The sequence below is a fragment of the Nerophis ophidion genome, linkage group LG15 (genome assembly GCF_033978795.1).
Source record: "Nerophis ophidion isolate RoL-2023_Sa linkage group LG15, RoL_Noph_v1.0, whole genome shotgun sequence".
Taxonomy (NCBI): Eukaryota; Metazoa; Chordata; class Actinopteri; order Syngnathiformes; family Syngnathidae; genus Nerophis; species Nerophis ophidion.
In genome coordinates this window covers 23,217,824-23,239,058 of record NC_084625.1, presented here as the reverse complement: position 1 = coordinate 23,239,058, position 21,235 = coordinate 23,217,824, and the positions used below count along the sequence as shown (strand labels likewise).

General features: G+C 41.0%; 1 protein-coding gene across 8 annotated transcripts in view; it reads right to left on the bottom strand.

Annotated features, from left to right (window-relative positions):
• The window catches only part of sulf1 (sulfatase 1), a 161,087-nt gene that overhangs the window by 30,046 nt on the left and 109,806 nt on the right, over positions 1–21,235 (bottom strand). For 7 of the 8 annotated variants that reach the window (XM_061921856.1, XM_061921855.1, XM_061921858.1 and 4 more), the window contains 4 exons: positions 12,491–12,751; positions 11,996–12,235; positions 9,457–9,608; positions 6,947–7,116 (listed from right to left, as the gene is read on the bottom strand). In XM_061921856.1, the coding sequence (XP_061777840.1) occupies positions 6,947–7,116; positions 9,457–9,608; positions 11,996–12,235; positions 12,491–12,677 (749 nt within the window). In that variant the 5' untranslated portion in view covers positions 12,678–12,751. Of the gene's footprint in view, positions 1–6,946; positions 7,117–9,456; positions 9,609–11,995; positions 12,236–12,490; positions 12,752–21,235 lie in introns of those variants that run through there. The other variant, XM_061921859.1, reaches the window with a different exon arrangement.

Sequence of the window (21,235 nt, the reverse complement as noted above, 5' to 3'; positions counted from 1 at the left end):
ACCTCCTCCTGCAGCTCAAAAAGGCAGCTGTGATCTTGGCTCCTCGGCTTCTCTCAGAGACACTGGCGTTCACCGGAGCCATCCGACTTTCAAGTATGACTTTACAATCTCACTAAAACACTATTAAAACAATAAGCAGATAAGGGATCTTCCAGAATTATCTTAGCAAATGCGTCTAATTACATCTGAAACGCCGCCTGCCGTCGCCTTTTGTTTTTTTTTTCCTAGTACTTCACTCTAAACGTCCTCATCCACGAATCTTTCATCCTCGCTCAAATTTATGGGGAAATTGTCGCTTTTTCGGTCCGAATAGCTCTACCTACTGCTGGCTATGATTGTAAACAATGTGAGGATGTGAGGAGCCCTACAACCCGTGACGTCACGCGCACATTGTCTGCTACTTCCGGTAAATGCAAGGCTTTTTTATTAGCGACCAAAAGTTGCAAACTTTATCGTTGATGTTCTCTACTAAATCCTTTCAGCAAAAATATGGCAATATCGCGAAATGATCAAGTATGACACATAGAATGGACCTGCTATCCCCGTTTAAATAAGAAAATCTCATTTTAGTAGGCCTTTAAGTACTTCAAGTACTCCACTTTTCCAAAAATGCGCAAGCTTGATGCTAATATACATTGGCTTTGCTATTGCCATGCTACTGATCAGCATTAGTGATTTTACATGGCATTTTAACTCCTCAAAATTTGTTGAAAACTACAACAAAGATGCACTTTACGATCAAATAGGTAATAAGTACAATATTTACCGTATCAACACTTTTTGTGGCGCAACAAAAACAAAAACAATGCACTACTGCCATCTAACATCTTGGACTTGCAACTGTAATTGCAACCTAATGTCATACCTGCAAATTACACTCAGAAATGTGATAATTAAACAAGCTTTGACAACTGGCCAGTTGTCATAGTTATCTCATTTTTAAATGTTGCAATAAAAAAGGAGATTTTACCATCAAACACAATTATTATTTATCCACCCACACAAAACTACCCAAAATTGGTACCGTTGAGAAACTGTATCGGTTCAAAAGTGAACGGTACCCATCCCTAATGGGACAGGAAGATACAATGTCAGCAACATTAGCTATGTGAGCTTCAATGCAATTACAGTCAAGTTTTAACAGTAGCTTTATGCTAGGTTGGCCTATTCACTGAAGAAAATGATCATACTGTACGTACAGCTCCAACTTCTCTGGTAGATCTATAGGTTTTATTGATGTATAGCGAAGCCCTTTTTTTTATTTTGACATTTTTGATGTACACGAGGTAAACTCATCCAATTAGTGGCGGGTCTAAGGTGGTATCATGTCCTTAGGGAAACGTTTGTCCACTTTTGAGACAGGAGGTGCTCTAACAAGTGAGGTAGATGATAGATTTTTCTCACATTTAGGCCCAATCCCAATGTTCAAACTCATTCAGGACTACTGGCCCTCACTCACTACCACCCTCGAAAGGAAGCTACAAGTGGTAAAGCTTTGTAATCTTCCCTAAGAACTGGTACAACACATCCTATGTCACTGCATAATTGAGGCAGCAAGCGAATACATAGTTACGTTTGCGCATATGTCCCACCCAGGGTTATCCCCATACCAATATTTTTGGACAGGTACCAAAATTTATATTGATGTATTTTGTATTTTTATACTTTGTGATACTTTTCAAAAGGGGACTACAAAAAATGTCATTATTGGCTTCATTTTAACAGACAATTTTACATTATTAAACATATTTCTTATTGCACTCAAAGAACAATTGAAATGAAAAGGTATTAAACACACTTGGCTTTTCCTATTGCATTCAAAGAACAATTTACAGTTTTACATACATACCATAATCTAGAATTAGGTTAGAATATCATAGAAAGCTTTATTGATATTATTTTAAATGCTTCATGATTTATGGTTGCCATTTTTTAAAATCTGTGCTTTAAGACAAATACAATAATTAACACCGTATGAAAAATCTAGTCGAAAACAAAAGGAGATAAAGATAACCTCCCACATAGCAAAAGACGAACACCATTTGAGTTCTTATTATGCAGCTCATTTTTATTTGACAGTTATTGAAATATCTTGTGTGACATCATTCACAAAAGTGCACTTTATTTGTTTCAAACTATTGTAGTGGCGTTCTGTAAAAAGTGCACTTTAATTTAGTGTTGTTTTGATATGACATCTTAGTGATATCATGCACAAAAATGCACTAATAGCTTGTTTTAAAATGTCTCAGACAATCTTGCACTTTCTGTTTTGGAAATTACATTGTTTGTGCCACTGCTTAATAACTGTTTAATAAATACACTTTTGGTCAATTGACTTAGTTATGATTTCCTTTGCTGCATAAAAGTTGAAAATGAGCATTAATTAATGCAGTATGAACAATATATTAATGTAGACACATAGAATCATCATACTGGTGTGATTATAGGCATCAAGTGTTCATTCAAGGCTAAGGCAAAAATATCGAGATATATATCGTGTATCGCTATATGGCCTAAAAATATTGAGATATTAAAAAAGGCCATATCGCCCAGCCCTAATTGGGACTGCTCATAAACAGGCTATAAAGACAGAACATTATAAAAGACCCCTTTTGCATAATAGAGGACCATTGATATAAGAACTGTGCACCATGAATATAGTGTTTATTTCCTTATAAATCATAAGAGAGCCACTTTCCGCTAATGGAACAAGAAGACCTAATCAGGTGCTGCCTTTTGCTTTGAGAGAAGAGGGAACTCCTCACCCACCTAGCCTTCACGGGCGGTCTAATAAGCCCAACAAAGGGACCCATCCATGGCCGACGGGCCAACAAGGTATGGGGCCTCCCCGACACCCAGAGGAAAGAGGAATGTGGAGGTCAACACCTGCCACCTGTTACACACGCTCACTTGCTACTTTATTGGATACACCTTGATAAATGTAATAACACAGAATCTCTGAAATAAATCCCCCTGTCATGACAACAGGATGTGTTGCCGTTTGATGGCATTAACTGTGGATTACAACAAAATAAACATAGACACATCCATCAACGCTATTGTGGGCTGCAACGAGACGCTGCAGGAATACCTGTATTAAAACGACGCACAACCATGAGAGTGCAGGGACAGGACAGGGTTGGAAATAAAATGATGAAACTATACTGCTTAACATCTCAAATTAATGCACTGGACTAATGGATAACCAAAAATACTATTCAAAGATGAAAAAATACATTCGTAATGTGTAAATTCAACAAATTATGACCATGTTTTTGCATACATAACACAAGCACATACCCCTTCGGTCACCCCGGGGGCCTCTGCCCCACCCCCGTCACATGGAAGCTGGGGCTAAAAATAAATTAATAATGCCACAAAGGCTGCTCCAAAGCACACAATGCATTCCTCCCGGCCCCGGGATCCACAGGGAGAAAGTACTGATTGATATGGACAGGGTCAGGAAGTCCTATGTGAATCACACAAGAGGAGGAGGGGGGCCAGAGGCACCAGAAAACTCGGAAAGACACTTGGAAAAACATAGGGAGGGAGGGAATGAATGGAGCAATGCAGCAACACGAGAGGTCGAGCAAATAGACAGGAGGGAAGTGGGGTACAGACAACATGGGTGGAAGTGACAGGATCGGTAGGAGAAAACTCTATGGGTGCATTTGAGAGCCCACCCAGTGATAGGACATGTTGTGGTTGTTAGCACCATTTATTGTATGTATCTACTATAATGTACAGAACAAATCAGGATTATGCAAAGCTGTGGAGATTGGTTGAGTGATGGACACAAAATACGGTGTTAGCTTCCACTGTTAAGCTGATGACACCCAACTCTACATGCCCCTAAAGCTGACCAACATGCCAGATTGTAGTCAGCTGGAGGCGTGTCTTAATGAAATTAAACAATGGATGTCCGCAAATTTTTTGCAACACAACGCTAAGAAAACGGAAAACTGATTATCGGTCCTGCTACACACCGACACCTATTTATTAATACCACCTATACATTTGGCAACTCGGTAAAGAATCTAAGTATTATCTTCAACCCAACTCTCTCGTTTGAGTCACACATTAAGAACGTTACTAAAACAGCCTTCTTTCATCTCCATAATATCGCTAAAATGTGTTCCATTTTGTCCGCTAGCGACGCTGAGATCATTAATCATGCGTTCATTACGGCTCGTCTCAATTACTGTAACATATTATTCTCGGGTCTCGCTTTGTCTACTGTAGCATTAAGAGATTACAGTTGGTACAAAATGTGGCTGCTAGACTTTTGACAAGAACAAGAAAATTGGATCATATTACACCTATACTGGCTCACCTGCACTGGCTTCCTGTGCACCTAAGATGTGGCTTTAAGGTTTTACTACTTACATATACAATCCTACACGGTCTAGCTCCATCCTATCTTGCTGATTGTATTGTACCATATGTCCCGGCAAGAAATCTGCGTTCAAAGAACTCCGGCTTATTAGTGATTCCCAGAACCCAAAAAAAAGTCTACGGGCTGTAGAGTGTTTTCTATTCGGGCTCCAGTACTCTGGAATGCCCTCCAGGTAACAGTTAGAGATGCTACCTCAGTTGAAGCCTTTAAGTCCTATCTTAAAAGTCATTTGTATCCTTTAGCCTTTAAAAAGACCCCCTTTTGGACCAGTTGATCTGCCGTTTCTTTTCTGCTCTGCCCTGCTCTCCTTCGTGGATGGGGGGAGGCACAGGTTCAGTGCTGGCTGTCCAAAGTCGGGACCCGGGGTGGACCGCTCGCCTGTGCATCGGTTGGGGACGTCTCTGCGCTGCTGACCTGTCTCCGCTCGGGATGGTCTCCTGCTGGCTGCACTATGGACTGGACTTTCACTATTATGTTGGATCCACTATGGACTGGAATCTCACAATATTATGCTAGATCCACTCGACGTCCATTGCACCGGTCGCCATCTGCGGTCCCCTCCAAGGTTTCTCATTGTCCCATTGGGTTGAGTTTTTCCTTGCCCTGATGTGGAATCTGAGCCAAGGATGTCGCTGTGGCTTGTGCAGCCCTTTGAGACACTTGTGATTTAGGGCTATATAAGTAAACATTGAATGATTGATTGATTGATTGATTGATGGAGCTCTTAACTCAAAACATTTGTATCTCAAACCAACATTTCCAAAGTAGTTGAAATCAATTGGTTTTGTGCTTTGTCCACCTAAAACAGCACAATTTTAATATGTTTTTGAGATAAGAAATGTTGTATAAAATCAACACTATATAATTTAATACCAAAAATTACAGTTTCTCCCTTCCTTCCCATGGTTGGAAAAAAATAAGTTATGTCAACCTCTAGCTAAAAGGTAATGCTAGAGAGTAAGCCCAGATTTAAAAGGGTTCACTGTGAACTTTTCTAGGGCAACTAATGGCGGGGATGCTTGCAACTCAAATTTTTGCTTGAAACTTACAGCACAACAATTATCTCAAAAAAGCTAATATTGGGCACTCTTAAAGGCCTACTGAAATGAGATTTTCTTATTTAAACGGGAATAACAGGTTCATTCTATGTGTCATACTAGATCATTTCGCGATATTGCCATATTTCTGCTGAAAGGATTTAGTAGAGAACATCGACGATAAAGTTCGCAACTTTTGGTCACTAATAAAAAAGCCCTGCCTTTCCTGGAAGTATGTGCGTGTGACGTCACGAGTTGCAGGGCTCCACACATATTCACATTGTTTTTAATGGGAGCCACCAGCAGTAAGAGTAATTTGGACCGAGAAAGCGACAATTTCCCCATTAATTTGAGCGAGGATTAAAGATTTGTGAGTTAGGATATTGATAGTGAAGGACTAGGAAAAAAAAAAACAGCCGTAGTTTGAGCATTTCAGATGTAATTAGACACATTTACTAGGATAATTCTGGAAGATCCCTTATCTGCTTATTGTTTTAATAGTGTTTTAGTGAGATTGTAAAGACATACCTCGAGGTCGGATGGCTGCGGTGAACACGCCAGTGTCTCAGAAAGAAGCCGAGGAGCCAAGCTCACAGCTGGCTTTTTTGACAGCTGCTGCAGGACGACGAATAATCCAATGATGTCTCCGGTAAGATATATATCACAATTTTCCCATCCAAAAACATGCTGGTTGACGTAGAGAAAACATGTTCGCTTGACCGCTCTGTGTTAAAGCTTCACAACAAACAAAGAAACACCAGCTGTGTCTCGGTGCTAAAGACAGCTGCAATCCACCGCTTTCCACCAACAGCATTGTTCTTTATAGTCTCCATTATTAAATGAACAAATTGCAAAAGATTCAGCAACACAGATGTCCAGAATACTGTGTAATTATGCGATTAAAGCAGACGACTTTTAGCCGCTAGTGGTGCAGTGCTAATATTTCCTGACAGTCCGTGACGTCACGCACACGCGTCATCATTCCGCAACGTTTTCAACAAGAAACTCGCGGGAAATTTAAAATTGCAATTTAGTAAACTAAATTGCATGTGTTGCAATGTTAATATTTCATCATTGATATATAAACTATCAGACTGCGTGGTCGGTAGTAGTGGGCTTCAGTAGGCCTTTAAATTGAGGTACCACTGTATTGTCCATGCCATTCCAAAGAGCATAGAAAGTCAAATTAACAACCAGAATATGTTTCTTCTAGTCAAAAATCCTCTATACAAAAGCAGCGTAGTGTTGCGAAAATGGTAGTATTGTTTTTTACCAACTGTAAAAATTATTGTTGAAGAGTCTCTATAGGACAATAGTGCTCTGCTGTTTGTAAGAACCTTCTGCAAAAACGCTATTCAAAGATTATGTAAATAACAAGAATGCTATTGTGTTTTTAGGATAAGCTGCAAAAAACGTTCAGATTTGAACTAAAAGTGAGCTGGTCGGATTTTATTCTCCTGCCGGACTTGGTTGAAAGGCTGATGTACTACACTTCAGACTGGCTTATACTCACATGTGCTGAGATGCGTTGGGGAAAAACTCTGCGTACTGCGGTGCCGAGTCCTCTGGGCCGTGAGGGGCGGCGTGGCTGATGACCATCATGACGGGGCGATGAGGGTACAACCTCTTGGACATGTGGAAAAAGTTGATGCTGTCGTTGGTGATGAGATCGGTGAAATAGTCCTTGGAAGAGAAGAAGAGAGTTGTTACCGCCATGACACGCTACTATTATAAGAGGGTGTGATGCAGGTTCATCGAGTACATGCAGTACCAATCCGTGGAGTCAACAGCTGGCAGTGTGCCAGTGTGTGTGTGTGCACGTATATACAGTGTAATGGTTGTTCTCCTGTCTGGGTATCCCTGTGCTATTAAATGTGACACCACTTGATGTTGTTATGATAGCTCCAAACCTCATCTCTGTATCTATCTTGTCCAAAGCTCCTTTATGTCCAACGAATTACAAGAGAAATGAGGTTGCCATCTTGAAGGGCACACTGAACGTAGAAAAAGCTTGGCCCCAAAACACGTTTCCACAACAACACATTGGTGTTACACTTTGTCAAAACGTTTATTCCAGACACGGTGTAGTCTGCTTTTTTTAAAATGCACGCTGGGTTACGCTCTGAGTGTTTGCCAAGTTTCCATTGGCAGATCAGCCTTGCTACCTGCAGCTGAAGTTGTTGCCTGGCATATGAGACACGTGGAAGGGTGTGCCTTGTCCACAATAAAAAGCAGGATTTGACTGAAAATGTCAGAAGTAGCTTTGGCAGCCAAGCCTCTAGGGCCGTGCATGAAAAGTCGAGTGTACAGTCACGACTGTAAATTACATTTACGGCGCCCCCTATGAGTTGTGGTCAAAATGGTTTGGAAGACATGTTAGCATACAAGTAATTTTAAGTTTTATCATCATTAAACAAATGCTCAGGACCAATGGGCGAATAGTGAAGAGCCCCTGCAAAGAAAAAATGTTTTTCAACAAATCTTGCTCAAATTTTACAAACGGTTGCTGGTCAACTGAATTTCATGGTTATCCATCCATCCATTTTCTACCGCTTATTCCCTTTGGGGTCGCTGGTGCGTATCTCAGCTACAATCAAGCGGAAGGCGGTGTACACCCTGGACAAGTCGCCACCTCATTGCAGGGCCAACACAGACAGACAACATTCACACTCACATTCACACACTAGGGCCAATTTAGTGTTGCCAATCAACCTATCCCCAGGTGCATGTCTTTGGAGGCGGGAGGAAGCCGGAGTACCCGGAAAGAACCCACGCATTCATGGGGAGGACATGCGAACTCCACACAGAAAGATCCCGAGCCCGGGATTGAACCCTGACTACTCAGGACCTTCGTATTGTGAGGCAGACGCACTAAGCCCTCTGCCAACGTGAAGCCCATTTTTCATTAAAAAATTGACCAAATAACCATTTCATGGTTATTTGGGTAAAATTTTGGATATCAAGCCAACTTATGAGGGTTTAATAAAAATAATATGATGTATTTGTCTGAAAAATAATAGCACAGGAAACACAGTATGGGTACATGTTTTGCCCAATTTCCCCCTACCATGTGCTGTAGTTGAGTAGAAGAGTTCTATAAAAATGCATTGGGTCATAACTGTGGATGGTTGTTCCTGGCCAAGAGTATCTTCTCAAAAAGTATTGTGATGCTGATTAGTAGAAAGTGCATGACTTCATTTCACAATTTATTTTTTCCCCATTATGGGTGAGGGTGGCTTTGAGTTTACAAGAGTCTCAGTGAAACACAATGACCCCGTGTTCAGGCTGCACTGTTTGAAGAATGTACTGACAGGGTCTAAAACGAAGGCCTAGTGGTTGTCCTGGTGGTGCAAGTTCACCATCTTTTTAGCACCAAGTAGGAAATAGAGGGTTCATTTGATTTAAAAAACCACAAACTGCTGACCATATTTGAGTCCTGTAAACACCTCGGCCCGCAACCTGCGGGCAACCTTTACACCTCCATCCGAGGTGGCAGAGGAGTCGCTGTGTAAACATTTGTTTGCTCATCTTTTGCCCAGCCCGTCACGAAAGCTCACACATGTCCCGACGATAAATCTCATGTCCACAAGATCACGAACTCTGGGGAGATGTTGGCACGGGACTGCGAACACTCACTGACAGCTCTTAGGAAAACACGCAAAGAAGATGGATCCAGGGCCGCAAACAGACAGAAACGACCGCAGAGTTCATCTTCGGGGTAGGACGGTGGTAAAATGAAATTCCCTCACGTTCCTTTTTTTAGCGCAAAAATCACACCAATCCAAAGGTGGTGTTTATCCCACCCGACATTGACTTCTCATTTAGGTGCCTAAATGTTACTGTCTAAAAATTGAGGTAAGTTGAGTCATCGAAGTCATCTCATGCCCTTTAATTCCGTGAAAATTCTTTCAAACTTGGATCACAACATTGTGATAAGAGAAGTGCTCCAGCGTCTGGATTTATACGAGGAACCTGTAATTTGTTGGTGCAATAAAGGCAAAACAAATGCGTGGGACGACATACCTTGGCATAATTTGCACCGTGTTTCTCCTTGTAACCATTCCGACAGACTGTGTAATTATAGAAGCGGGAATTTTTGATCAATCCGACCCATTCGCGCCACCCAGGCGGGATGTAGCTGCCGTTGTACTCATTGAGGTATTTGCCAAAGAAAGCTGCAAAAGAAAGAGAATTGACTAAATCCAAAAGTGTGCGTTCATATAGTTTTGTACAAAGAGCCAGTCTGTAAAATGTAAAGGCTAATTGCAGACTAGCACAAAAAACGCAGGCCAAGCGGCATCCGCGCAGGACCCCACCGACTTGCCCGGTCTACCGCCTGCCCATTGCTCACGTAGACACTGTCTGATGAGACTTGACAATGACCTGGCAGGCTTAGCATGTTTGCATTTCTCACAGCAGACAGCCAGGCAGGCTGCGCGGTGGAGTCGAGCTCACTGTAAAAAATGCACTGGCTGGCACTGGTCTAAAGTGAGTCTGCTAAAGGTGAAGGGAGCATAACCTGAAGAGTTACGCGTTCCCATAAAAAAATTTATACGGCATTGAGCTCAATAAACTGAATATAAGAAGGTCCCTTTTTTTAATTAGAAAAATTAAAATAAAATTAACCAATGTTATTTTTTATGCATAAGCCTCTAGAACTCAAATATTTACGACTGTTTTCTCAGTAAAACATGCAGCCTTATATATTTGATCATTCATTGAAATTGACAGATTGTGCATGAACTTGTGGACAAATAGCGGCCATGTCATTGAACTCTAATTGTATGCTTTGATGTCACTACTACAGATATTAATCAGGATATATGTTTACTCTGTCTTGTTGAACTTGTGGGAGGAAAAACGGACCCAAGATTTGCAGAAATTGATCATATTAGACATATTACAATTGAGTCAAGCTTTGCTATGACGTTAAGGTCGCATAATTGACAGTTGTGGTGTGGGAATATTTGTTGATTTTGGTTTTGTGACTGGACGAAAATAAAAAACATTAGGAATTAACATTATTTTACACAATTTAGCATACACGTTTTATTATTTTGATGATTTTCATTTTGTGACTGAAAGAAAATAAAGAACATTATGGGCATGACCTACTACTTTTTTTTATTTATTTATTTTATCTTAATCTTTTATTTTTTTCTCCCATTCCCCCACACCTGTTTACCTTTATCTCACCTTTTTTGTAAGGGGCGCCGGAAGTCGGCAGACCCGTCAGCGATCCTGTTCTGTCTCCCTGTAATGTTTGTCTGATCTTGAATGGGATTGTGCTAAAAAAAAATATTTTCCTGAAGGAACTCTCCTGTAGGAATAAATAAACTACTATCTATCTATCTATCTATCTATTTATCCATCTGTTTGTGTGTACTAAAACATGTGCAAACTTGATGGAAACGTGTGCACAAAGGATTGCGCCTCTTTAGTGAGCAGAATAAGGAGCGCAATCCATTTAGACTTGGTCTGGCTTCAGAATATATGCTAATCATCAGAACTCCCACAATACTGGTAGGAAAAGATGCAAACAATTATTCTGCACACATAGCACGATTTATCAAAAATAAAACTCAACTGCTAACACCATTTTGCGTCTTTATTTGGCATGCGCAAACTGGCAGTTTGTATAGCAGTGTGAAAGGAGGCAATCGTTTGCTTGTCAACATGTATGGACTGCCACAAATAAATATACAAGAGATATCTATTCAGCAATATCATATTACAATGTAATCGCTGTTGGATGACTCCGAGGGCAGATTAAAACAAATTAAATTATTGCGTATTTGTGTCTGTCGGTGTTATATTTTCTAATGACTTTTGTTTTTCATACAGTACATAAGATATTAACATATTGTCTCCCTTCTTGCAATATGCATTTTCTTCTTCACATTTGCAGTTCCCAAGAGTGCACTAAAAAAAAAAAAAAAAAAAAAAGGAGGTGTCATTGTAGGACTGCTTCTAAAATGTCCATACAAAGTGGCACATGCCCGCTGCTGGTTTGAAAACATAGTAATAGGTAAATGATCGAGTGTCTCTTTAGTGAAAGCCTTGTATAGTACTTGTAAAAACCTAATTTTCAATTGCACATACACTGTTAGTAGATCACATCCAACACTAATAATACAAACAATTTTTATTATTTTCACACACTGTTTAAAGGGTGATATTTGGATTTTATTAGATCAGGCCCTATAAGTTTATATTTATCTAGCATGTTTTAGCACACCTTTAAAAAATATATTTTGTAAATGGTATAAAATAAAGAATATTAGGAGTTAACATTCATTTTGCATGTTTTAGCAAACAACGATTGTGCTCTTGCCGGGTATTTGCTCGTAATCACATTTTTCGGTGCAGAACATTCGGTACTCGGTATAACTGCCTATAGCTATGCAAATACAGTATAGCCAGAGCAGGAAAACACAGTTTTGTAGTTGGTTTAGTATGTACCGAACCCTGATTATGAAATACCATAATTCGCTAAAATAACACTAGAAGTCCTCACTAGACATTGTCTACTTAAGAAAACAAACATCCTTGTCAAACCAACCTGTCCTGTAGCCGGTGTTGTTGAGGTAGACTGCGAAAGAGCGCGGCTCGTGCTGAGCTTGCCAGGAGGGTGACGAGCAGTTCTCGTTGTTGGTGTAGGTGTTGTGGTTGTGGACGTACTTGCCCGTCAGCATGGAGGAGCGTGATGGGCAGCACATTGGTGTGCTGACGAAGGCATTGGTGAACGAGGTACCTCCGTCCTCCATGATCTTGCGGGTTTTATTCATCACCTGCAGAGAGCCTGGGGAAGGGGGAGGTATGGAGTGGAAAGACTGAATAAATGGGCAGGCCGTTTTACAAGAGTGGTGGCTTTGCATCAAGTAGTGTTTGAGTGACTGAAACGACTTGACCATTACTCAGAGTGGCATATAATAAGAATGTTAATGGGACAGATGGCCGTTGAGAGCTACGTTTAATATTTCATGTGAAGACGACGACCACAGAAACACAAAGACTTAAGTAAATACCGAATAAAGATGGAAGGGAAGTGGCCTACCTAGTTCTACGTCCTGGTCGTCAGTCATGATGAGGATAATGTTTGGGCGGATGTTCCTGCGGTCTCTTTGGATGCGACCCCTCAGGCCCTGGGCCCTAGTGGTTGTGTAGGCCAAGCTCCCCGGAGTCCAGTCCAGAGAAAACAGCGCCAAGCAGGACAGCCACTGTACCAGCATTGTGTCCAACATAAGGCACAACAGGGTAGTCCAATTGAAGTCCAACCGGGCCACTCACTCGGCACACTGTAGCTCTCAAAGCCGTGCTGAAATGCAGAGAAACATAAGAAAAATAACATTTTTAAGCAGAGACTCCCCGTAGGTAAAGTAAGGTATATTTACTTCACACAGTCTACTTCAGCTCACAAATCATACACAAACACCAGCTCCTCTGTAAAAAGCTTTGAGTGGTTGATGGTCCACCACGGAAAACTTTAACAGCTCCAACATATGTCGTGCTGAAAAGATTACTTTCTGACTCAAAAAACAATCCCTCAACAAAAAAATAACAACCTGAAAAATCAATCGAAGCAACAAAGAGGATGCGCAAAAAACAGACCTAAGCTCAGAGGGTTCCACCAGTCTCTTGTATTCATGTCTTTTCCATCACAAGCGCACATCTATCTCTCCTGCTTTGAGATAACACAACTCCATCACTAACAGAGAAACAGCCATCTAAGCGTGCTGAGCCCACGTCATTGGCTGTCAGCACCTTCCTGTGTCGACCAATTGTAGGCCACTTACCGCCCATCACTCAAAATTCACCCCCTACCTTCGTCCTACGCAATGAGTCAAGCGTGACTCAGGGCCAGTTGGGAAGATGAGACCACACTAGGGGGAGCAAGGGGTTAGGGGCACAGAGGGCAGAGAGAGAAAGTTCCGCTACATTAACCCCAACGCCACACTCGCCAATCAAAGCTGACCCACAGCACTTCCCGGCCTCCTATAATCTCATGGCCGGTCTCTTTAAACACAGTCAAATTGATGTCTGTCACCAATAAAAAAAATCTAATTAGTTTGATTGGATTCCACCAATAAATCTCGCCAATGAATTTGAAAGTGGGCGTGAGGTCAGATGATCAATCCTGCTGAGTGGCACCACACTGCTTCCTATTCTGAGGTAATGGCCTGGAAACAAATGGCAGGTCTATGACACCTGAGCCTCTCCAGGGCGGCTCCGCTCTTTTAACCCAAGATCCAGTAAGGGCGTCCTCAAACTGGATTTGGGCACTCAGACTTTGCTTTAGCTTGTTTGCTTGTGCCATTGCTAACCCCCCCCCCCCCCCACCCAAAAAAAAAAACAACAACTCTGATTTCAACTCAGTTCTATGTTGCAATGTGGCAGCTCTCATTAAATTACTTGCAAAAGGAGCTATTGCGTTGTTTAAATGTTTTTTTACGTGCAAAAATGTACTTGCCGACTTTTGGATTATTTGAAGTATTCCTATTGATTTATCCTGTTAATTGTGTTGTTATCATTCTAAACTGGCGAAAAGTGATCGCATTATTTAAATCTATGGCTGTCGCACGCATGCACAGCCATCATGCTGTGCTATTTTCATTCCCTCCCAATAATGCCAGAAAAGGCGAAATGCAGTAAAATTGACCACTCAGTGCTAGACTTTAGGCTTGAAGTGAGCCCAAGTATGGTAGGATTAACAAAGTACAAGTGCACCCTAAATAATCCATGCTTTGCCAGTCACATGACAATGCGTAAGCATACATGCAGAATTCATAGTGACTTGTCAATTCTTAATGATACCCAAAGAATACTCAAAATAATCATAAGTCAAAACCCAATGGAGGCTCACTTACTCGTCAGTGCGTAAATGTAAAAAAGCAAATCATTTGAATAATGTGATCAGTCCTCTCGCAAGTAATTCATGGCAGCCACCACCTTACGCAAGATAAATAATCAGAATGACTAGAATTAAAGGCCTACTGAAATGAGATTTTCTTATTTAAACGGGTATAGCAGGTCCATTCTATGTCATACTTGATCATTTCGCAATATTGCCATATTTAACTGAAAGGATTTAGTAGAGAACATCGACGATAAAGTTTGCAACTTTTGGTCGCTAATAGAAAAAGCCCTGACTTTACCGGAAGTATGTGCGCGTGACGTCACGAGTTGCAGGGCTCCACACATATTCACATTGTTTTTAATGGGAGCCACCAGTAGTAAGAGCTATTCGGACCGAGAAAACAACAATTTCCCCATTAATTTGAGGGAGGATGAAAGATTAGTTTTTGAGGATATTGATAGCGAAGGACTAGAAAAAAAAAAAATCAAGTTAAAAAAAAAAGGCGATTGCATTGGGACGGATTCAGATGTTTTTAGATACATTTACAAGGATATTTCTGGGAAAGCCCTTATCTTTCTATTGTGTTGCTAGTGTTTTAGTGAGTTTAGTAGTACCTGATAGTCGGAGGGGTGTGTCCACGGGTGTCTTGAGGCCAGTGTCTGAGGGAAGTCGACGGCAGCTGTTTGGACGGCGCAAGCTCAGCTGATCTCCGGTAAGAGGCGACTTTTTACCACAATTTTCTCACCGAAAACTGCTGGTTGACATTTGGTCGGGATCCATGTTCGCTTGACCGCTCTGATCCATAGCAAAGTTTCACCTCTGGGAATTTTAAACAAGGAATCACCGCGTGTTTGTGTGGCTAAAGGCTAAAGCTTCCCAACTCCATCTTTCTACTTTGACTTCTCCATTATTAATTGAACAAATTGCAATAGATTCAGCAACACGGATGTCCAAAATACAGTGTAATTATGCGGTTAAAGCAGACGACTTTTAGCCGCGAGTAGTGCAGCGCTAATATTTCCTTACAGTCCGTGACGTCACGCGCATGCGTCATCATTCCGCGACGTTTTCAACAATAAACTCCGCGGGAAATTTAAAATTGTAATTTAGTAAACTAAACCGGCCGTATTGGCATGTGTTGCAATGTTAATATTTCATCATTGATATATAAACTATCAGACTGCGTGGTTGGTAGTAGTGGGTTTTAGTAGGTCTTTAAGCTTGAAAATAACACACAAAGTCAGGGAAATTGCAGTAATAGAACAGTAGTGGGAAGTAAGCCCAAGTACGTAATAACTGGCCTGTAGCAAATATACTCTAAGATCCAGTTAGGGTCCAAAAATGTATACCAAAATAATCAAATATTGTTATTACATCAAGTGCCTGAAACAAATCAAAATCCTATTGTCATCACATCACAATGTTAGCAAATGTAATCAACTCTTGGCTGTACCTTTTGGCTTTTGGCTTGGTGCTCATCACGCTTCTGCTTCTCTTCCAGTTTTATGATAACCGCGATCATCTGCGATTTAAGAGCACTTTGCTCGGTAGCCCCTGCGCTCCAGATGAACAGCGTCTGGGCCAGCCAGCCCAGTCATCGTGACAGCCCTATGCAAACATTGGCGCCCAACGGACAAACACCCCTTCCACTGCACAGCGGGTAGAGTGCACACAACCTCACGTTAAATCACTCACACCCAAACCTCTGTGCAAACAAACAGTGGCACGTAGAATCTCTGAAGACACTCGTGTTACAACATTTCTGTGGCGAGGGGCTACAAAATCGCAGAAACAATATCCTGACAAAAACCTCACATGTCTATTTCTGTCAGGCTGTAAAAGACCTGCTAACTAGGGTAATGTTAGCAAACCTGAAAAATGTCACTTTACATGCCAATGGCTCTCAGTGGTAGTCAGTTCATGCCAATTAAAGTGGCAGAGCGGACAAGGAGGTTCATTGTGGAATCTGCTACAAATCCTGTGTCATTGATACGGTTGGCTAAAAGGCTATCAATAGCTGCACTGTCTGAAACGAGCTCGATGCCAGGGATGATTAAATGCCACACGCACAACGACCAATAGGATGTGGCTGCAAGTGCGAGGAATGATCCGCAGCTGCCGTCGCCAACAATAGACGTCCCCTTGAACTGTGTTTTACCTCTTATCCTTGGATTCACCTTTTACATTTTGACTTATCAGACCAAGGTTTTTGAAGCAGTGTGTTTGCCAATGGTGCGACTAAGTCACTGGATTAATGGGACAATGGATGGGAGAAACTTAAACATCCCTCACTATAATGTTTTTAAAGCTTTTAAATGAGGGTCTCACAAAATTGTACTGAAAGTGGGTTGACTACAAACTAGCCTTGATGATGGAGATTAGACACGGGAATGCAACATTTTGCATGTCTGTAGCTTTATGTAAACAAGCTGTTTGTCCAAACCAGCCTTTGAAACGGTATGGTGTACTTTAACTACTTTTTAGACCCAATCTGTAACTCTTAAACATCATTAAACATCAACATCATAGATGCAGTCTATCACATACAACAATGTAACTTGAAGGAGTGCAACAGGACGACACAAACGTTAGCAACACTAGCCTAGCTATGTGAGATACGTGATAACATTACAGTTACGATTTAAAAGCAGCACCATTTAGTTAGCCTATTTGTTGTGGTAAAACAAAATGATCAAAACTACACCTTCCACTTAGTTGACAGACTGGCAGGTTTTGTTTTAAGATGTGTAGCAAAGCCTACTTAATAACCGGATGGATTTTCCCACCGATGGTGCTCATAAGGAAGCACTAGGGACATTTCTTCCTGTTAATAAACACCGAGCCATTTTTCATACTGGGGGAATCTTTACCATGTACAGTCCATAGTTAAAGGCCTACTGAAATGAGATTTTCTTATTTAAACGGGGATAGCAGGTCCATTCTATGTGTCATACTTGATCATTTCGCGATATTGCCATATTTTTGCTGAAAGGATTTAGTAGAGAACATCGACAATAAAGTTCGTAACTTTTGGTCGCTAATAAAAAAGCCTTGCCTTTACCGGAAGTAGCAGACTATGTGCGGGTGACGTCACTGGTTGTAGAGCTCCTCACATTGTTACAATCATAGCCACCAACAGCTAGAGCGATTCGGACCGAGAAAGCGACAATTTCCCCATTAATTTGAGCGAGGATGAAAGATTTGTGGATGAGGATAGCGAGAGTGGAGGACTAGAAAAAAAAAAAGGCGAGGGCAGTGAGAGCGATTCAGATGTTATTAGACACATTTACTAGGATAATTCTGGAAAATCCCTTATATGCTTATTGTGTTACTAGTGTTTTAGTGAGATTATATGGTACCTTAAAATTGGAGGGGTTTGGACACGGATGTGGTGACCGCCAGTGTCTCCGGTGGGAGGAGGTAATAGTCCGCAGCTGCAGGAGGAAGCAAGCTCCGCTCATGTCTACGGTAAGAGCCGACTTATTAGCACCATTTTCTCACCGAAACCTACTGGTTGACATGTGATCGGGAACAATGTTCACTTGACCGCTCTGTTCCATAGTAAAGCTTCACCTTCTGAAATTTTAAACAAGGAAACACCGGCTGTGTTTGTGTTGCTAACGGCAGCTGCAATACACCGCTTCCCACCTCCATCTTTCTACTTTGACTTCTCCATTATTAATTGAACAAATTGCAAAAGATTCAGCAACACAGATGTCCAGAATACTGTGTAAATATGCGATTAAAACTTGGATCGAGCTGGTAAAAATTGTCCGCTACAACCGGTGACGTCAAACCTACTCGTCATCATACTGCGACTTTTTCAACAGAACACTTCATGGGAAATTTTAAATTGTAATTTAGTAAACTAAAAAGGCCGTATGGGCATGTGTTGCAATGTTAAGATTCCATCATTGATATATAAACTATCAGACTGCGTGTTCGGTAGTAGTGGGTTTCAGTAGGCCTTTAAGGACTTTAGCAAAGACTACTTTTTATTTTATGTTTTAAGTGATAAGCGTATACACAGGGCGGGCTAATCGAACTAAGGGCAGGTCAGAGGCAGTATCATGTCCATTAAGGAGAGTTTTCCTTCACAACATCATGAAAACTTCAACAACAAGTGCTGTCTGATTCTCATGGACCGTCTCTAGAGGCCCATTATACTTTTAGAACATCATTAAAAATGTAAATTTCGCAGGATGTTCAGCACACCTGCTTATTTTTTCTTTTAGCGATACACTGTTGCCATATGTTCCACTTCACACAGCTGTATTCTATTATTTAGTATGACAACACTGACAACAGCTCTTTGTGCACACAACATATTAGGAGTAGCTGCTTGTGTAACCATCCATGGGTACCACTGTTTAACTGGCTGCCACTTGTGCCCACTCCAGTTCGGGCCCTTAAAACACACACCCCGCTGCACCCTGACCGTCCCCTGACCCAAGTGGTAATATGGCTTTGATAGCAACTTGTTTAACCCAACTTCAGCAACCCACCCACGCACACTGCGGTTAAGGAAAGTCTGAGGGAAGTGCAGAGGCAGGGGGGCTTTCACAGCAAGGTAGCAAAACCTGTGGTTGTGACTTTTCCTGCATATTCATTTCAACAATGGCCAAGAGGCTGCATCTGGCTCGGTTTTTGTACAGTCTGCGCATTTATCAGCTGTCACTGAAAAACAGCAGACGCACCGAGAAAGACAAATAAGCCAAATTCTGTGGAAAATTGATCCGGGTATTCCTTGAAGTATCTGCCGAGGCTTGCCAAAGGCTGGATCTGGAGGTGAGGAGGTTCACATTCCCCAAAACAGATGCCATGCCGCTGTGAAATAAATCATCCTTGAGCGAGATAAACGGTCATTTTAAAGCACCTACACTTCATCCCTACAGGACCGGTCCATGTTGCAGTGTAGAATGAGCGGCATCTTGAAACCCAGCAAAACCTGAGACACACTGATTTCACCCTCTCAGTTTCAGAGGGGAAAACGATTATGGGAAGGCCTTATGTTAACATTGAGGCTTGTCCAAATATTTCTGTAATCCAAGGGAATTTGGCTGAGGACTGACGAGGGCCATTTTACACTGAGGAGCGCTTGTGTCAGGGTCCGTGGCCACCGCCGGGCCAAGGACAGACTATTGCACCCAACAAGCCCCCCACCCCCAATTAAACGCAGAGAGCGCCCTGTCCTCCTCCATCAAGCTCTGGGAAAAGTTTCAAACCCTTAACTCTGCTGACCAAAATATCTAAATCTGTGTAGGGTTCAAACACAAATGCTGGTAGTGCACTTTAAAAACCCAGTTTCTGTCAGTTCTGGAACCTGTGAAACAAATAGTGTATATGGGTGCCTCATTTACTGGTACGGAACATGTCTGGCACCTTGCGAGCCATACTGAAGAAAAATGGCCCCACTTTAGTGGAGTGTTTCTCAAATAGTGGGGCCCTGAGAGCCAGAAGGACTTCCAGTATTAGCGTATTTATTAATCCTTGAACAATACACAAAGTTCCAGCTCTGTGGCTGCAGTGCTCAAATTAATCAACAGGCTGACCAGGAAATATAACGAAGTACCAGCCAGTTAAACAGTGGTACCCCTGGATGGGTTTACCATATAAAATACACAGTACAGTATAATATCCTTGAGTAGAATACACTCTTCATACAGTATGCAACAAGTGTTGGTCAACTATAGCTGTGATGGGATACATTCCGAACTTGTTCCACTCATCGACAAGACGAAATTAAATATGATTGGATTTTGCTTCTGTCAACATTTTTGTCTCGGTTTTATACGTTAACTAGCATGTCAATTAATTGTGTTGAGGTCTAAGTCAACATGCTTTTGTTTTGATTATATATCACACTGTCAGGGACAGGCATGGGCAAACTGCTCATTAGTATTAAAGCTACAGACATACAAAATGGTGACTGACTAATAATGACACTTTAAACCAGGGGTCCCCAAACTGTTTAACTCGAGGGCCGCACTGGATTAAAAAAAGGCTGTTTATATATATATATATATATATATATATACATACATATATATATATATATACATACATATATATATATACATACATATGTATGCATATATATATATATACACACATAAATGTATATATATATATATATACATACATATATATGCATATATATACACACACATATATATGCATATATATACACATATATATGCATATATATATATATTTATACATATACATATATACACATATATAAACACATATATATATACATACATATATATGCGTATATATATATTTATACATATACATATATATGCATATATATTTATACATATACATATATGCATATATATTTATACATATACATATATATATATGCATATACATATATACACATACATATATATACACATATACATATATATACATACATATATACATGCATATATATATACTAACACATATATGTGTATATATATATAGATATATATATATATGTATATACACGCACACGCGCGCGCGCACACACACACACGCACACACACGCACACACACACACACACACACACACACACACACACACACACACACACACACACACGTTAGGTCTTGAACGTATTTTCCATTCTACCCCGGTATTGAGCACTGATAAACCACAGAAACCTCAACTATACGTAAATATATATATATATTCCGAGCATGATGATGTGACGTTATCGATGGGAAAATGCATTTTTAGACAATATGATTTGCCTTAGCGGCTAGGAGACACCGAGAGTAACAAGCGGTAGAAAATGGATTAGAAAGGACAGATTTAAATACACTTTTTTTTTTTTCTTAACTTGGGACTGCCCGTGGGGTGGATTTTGGATGCTGGTGAGCCCGCAGGAGCCCTGCTTTAAACTGTCAACATTCCTGCATCAAGGCTATATTTCAGACCATAAACTTCAAATA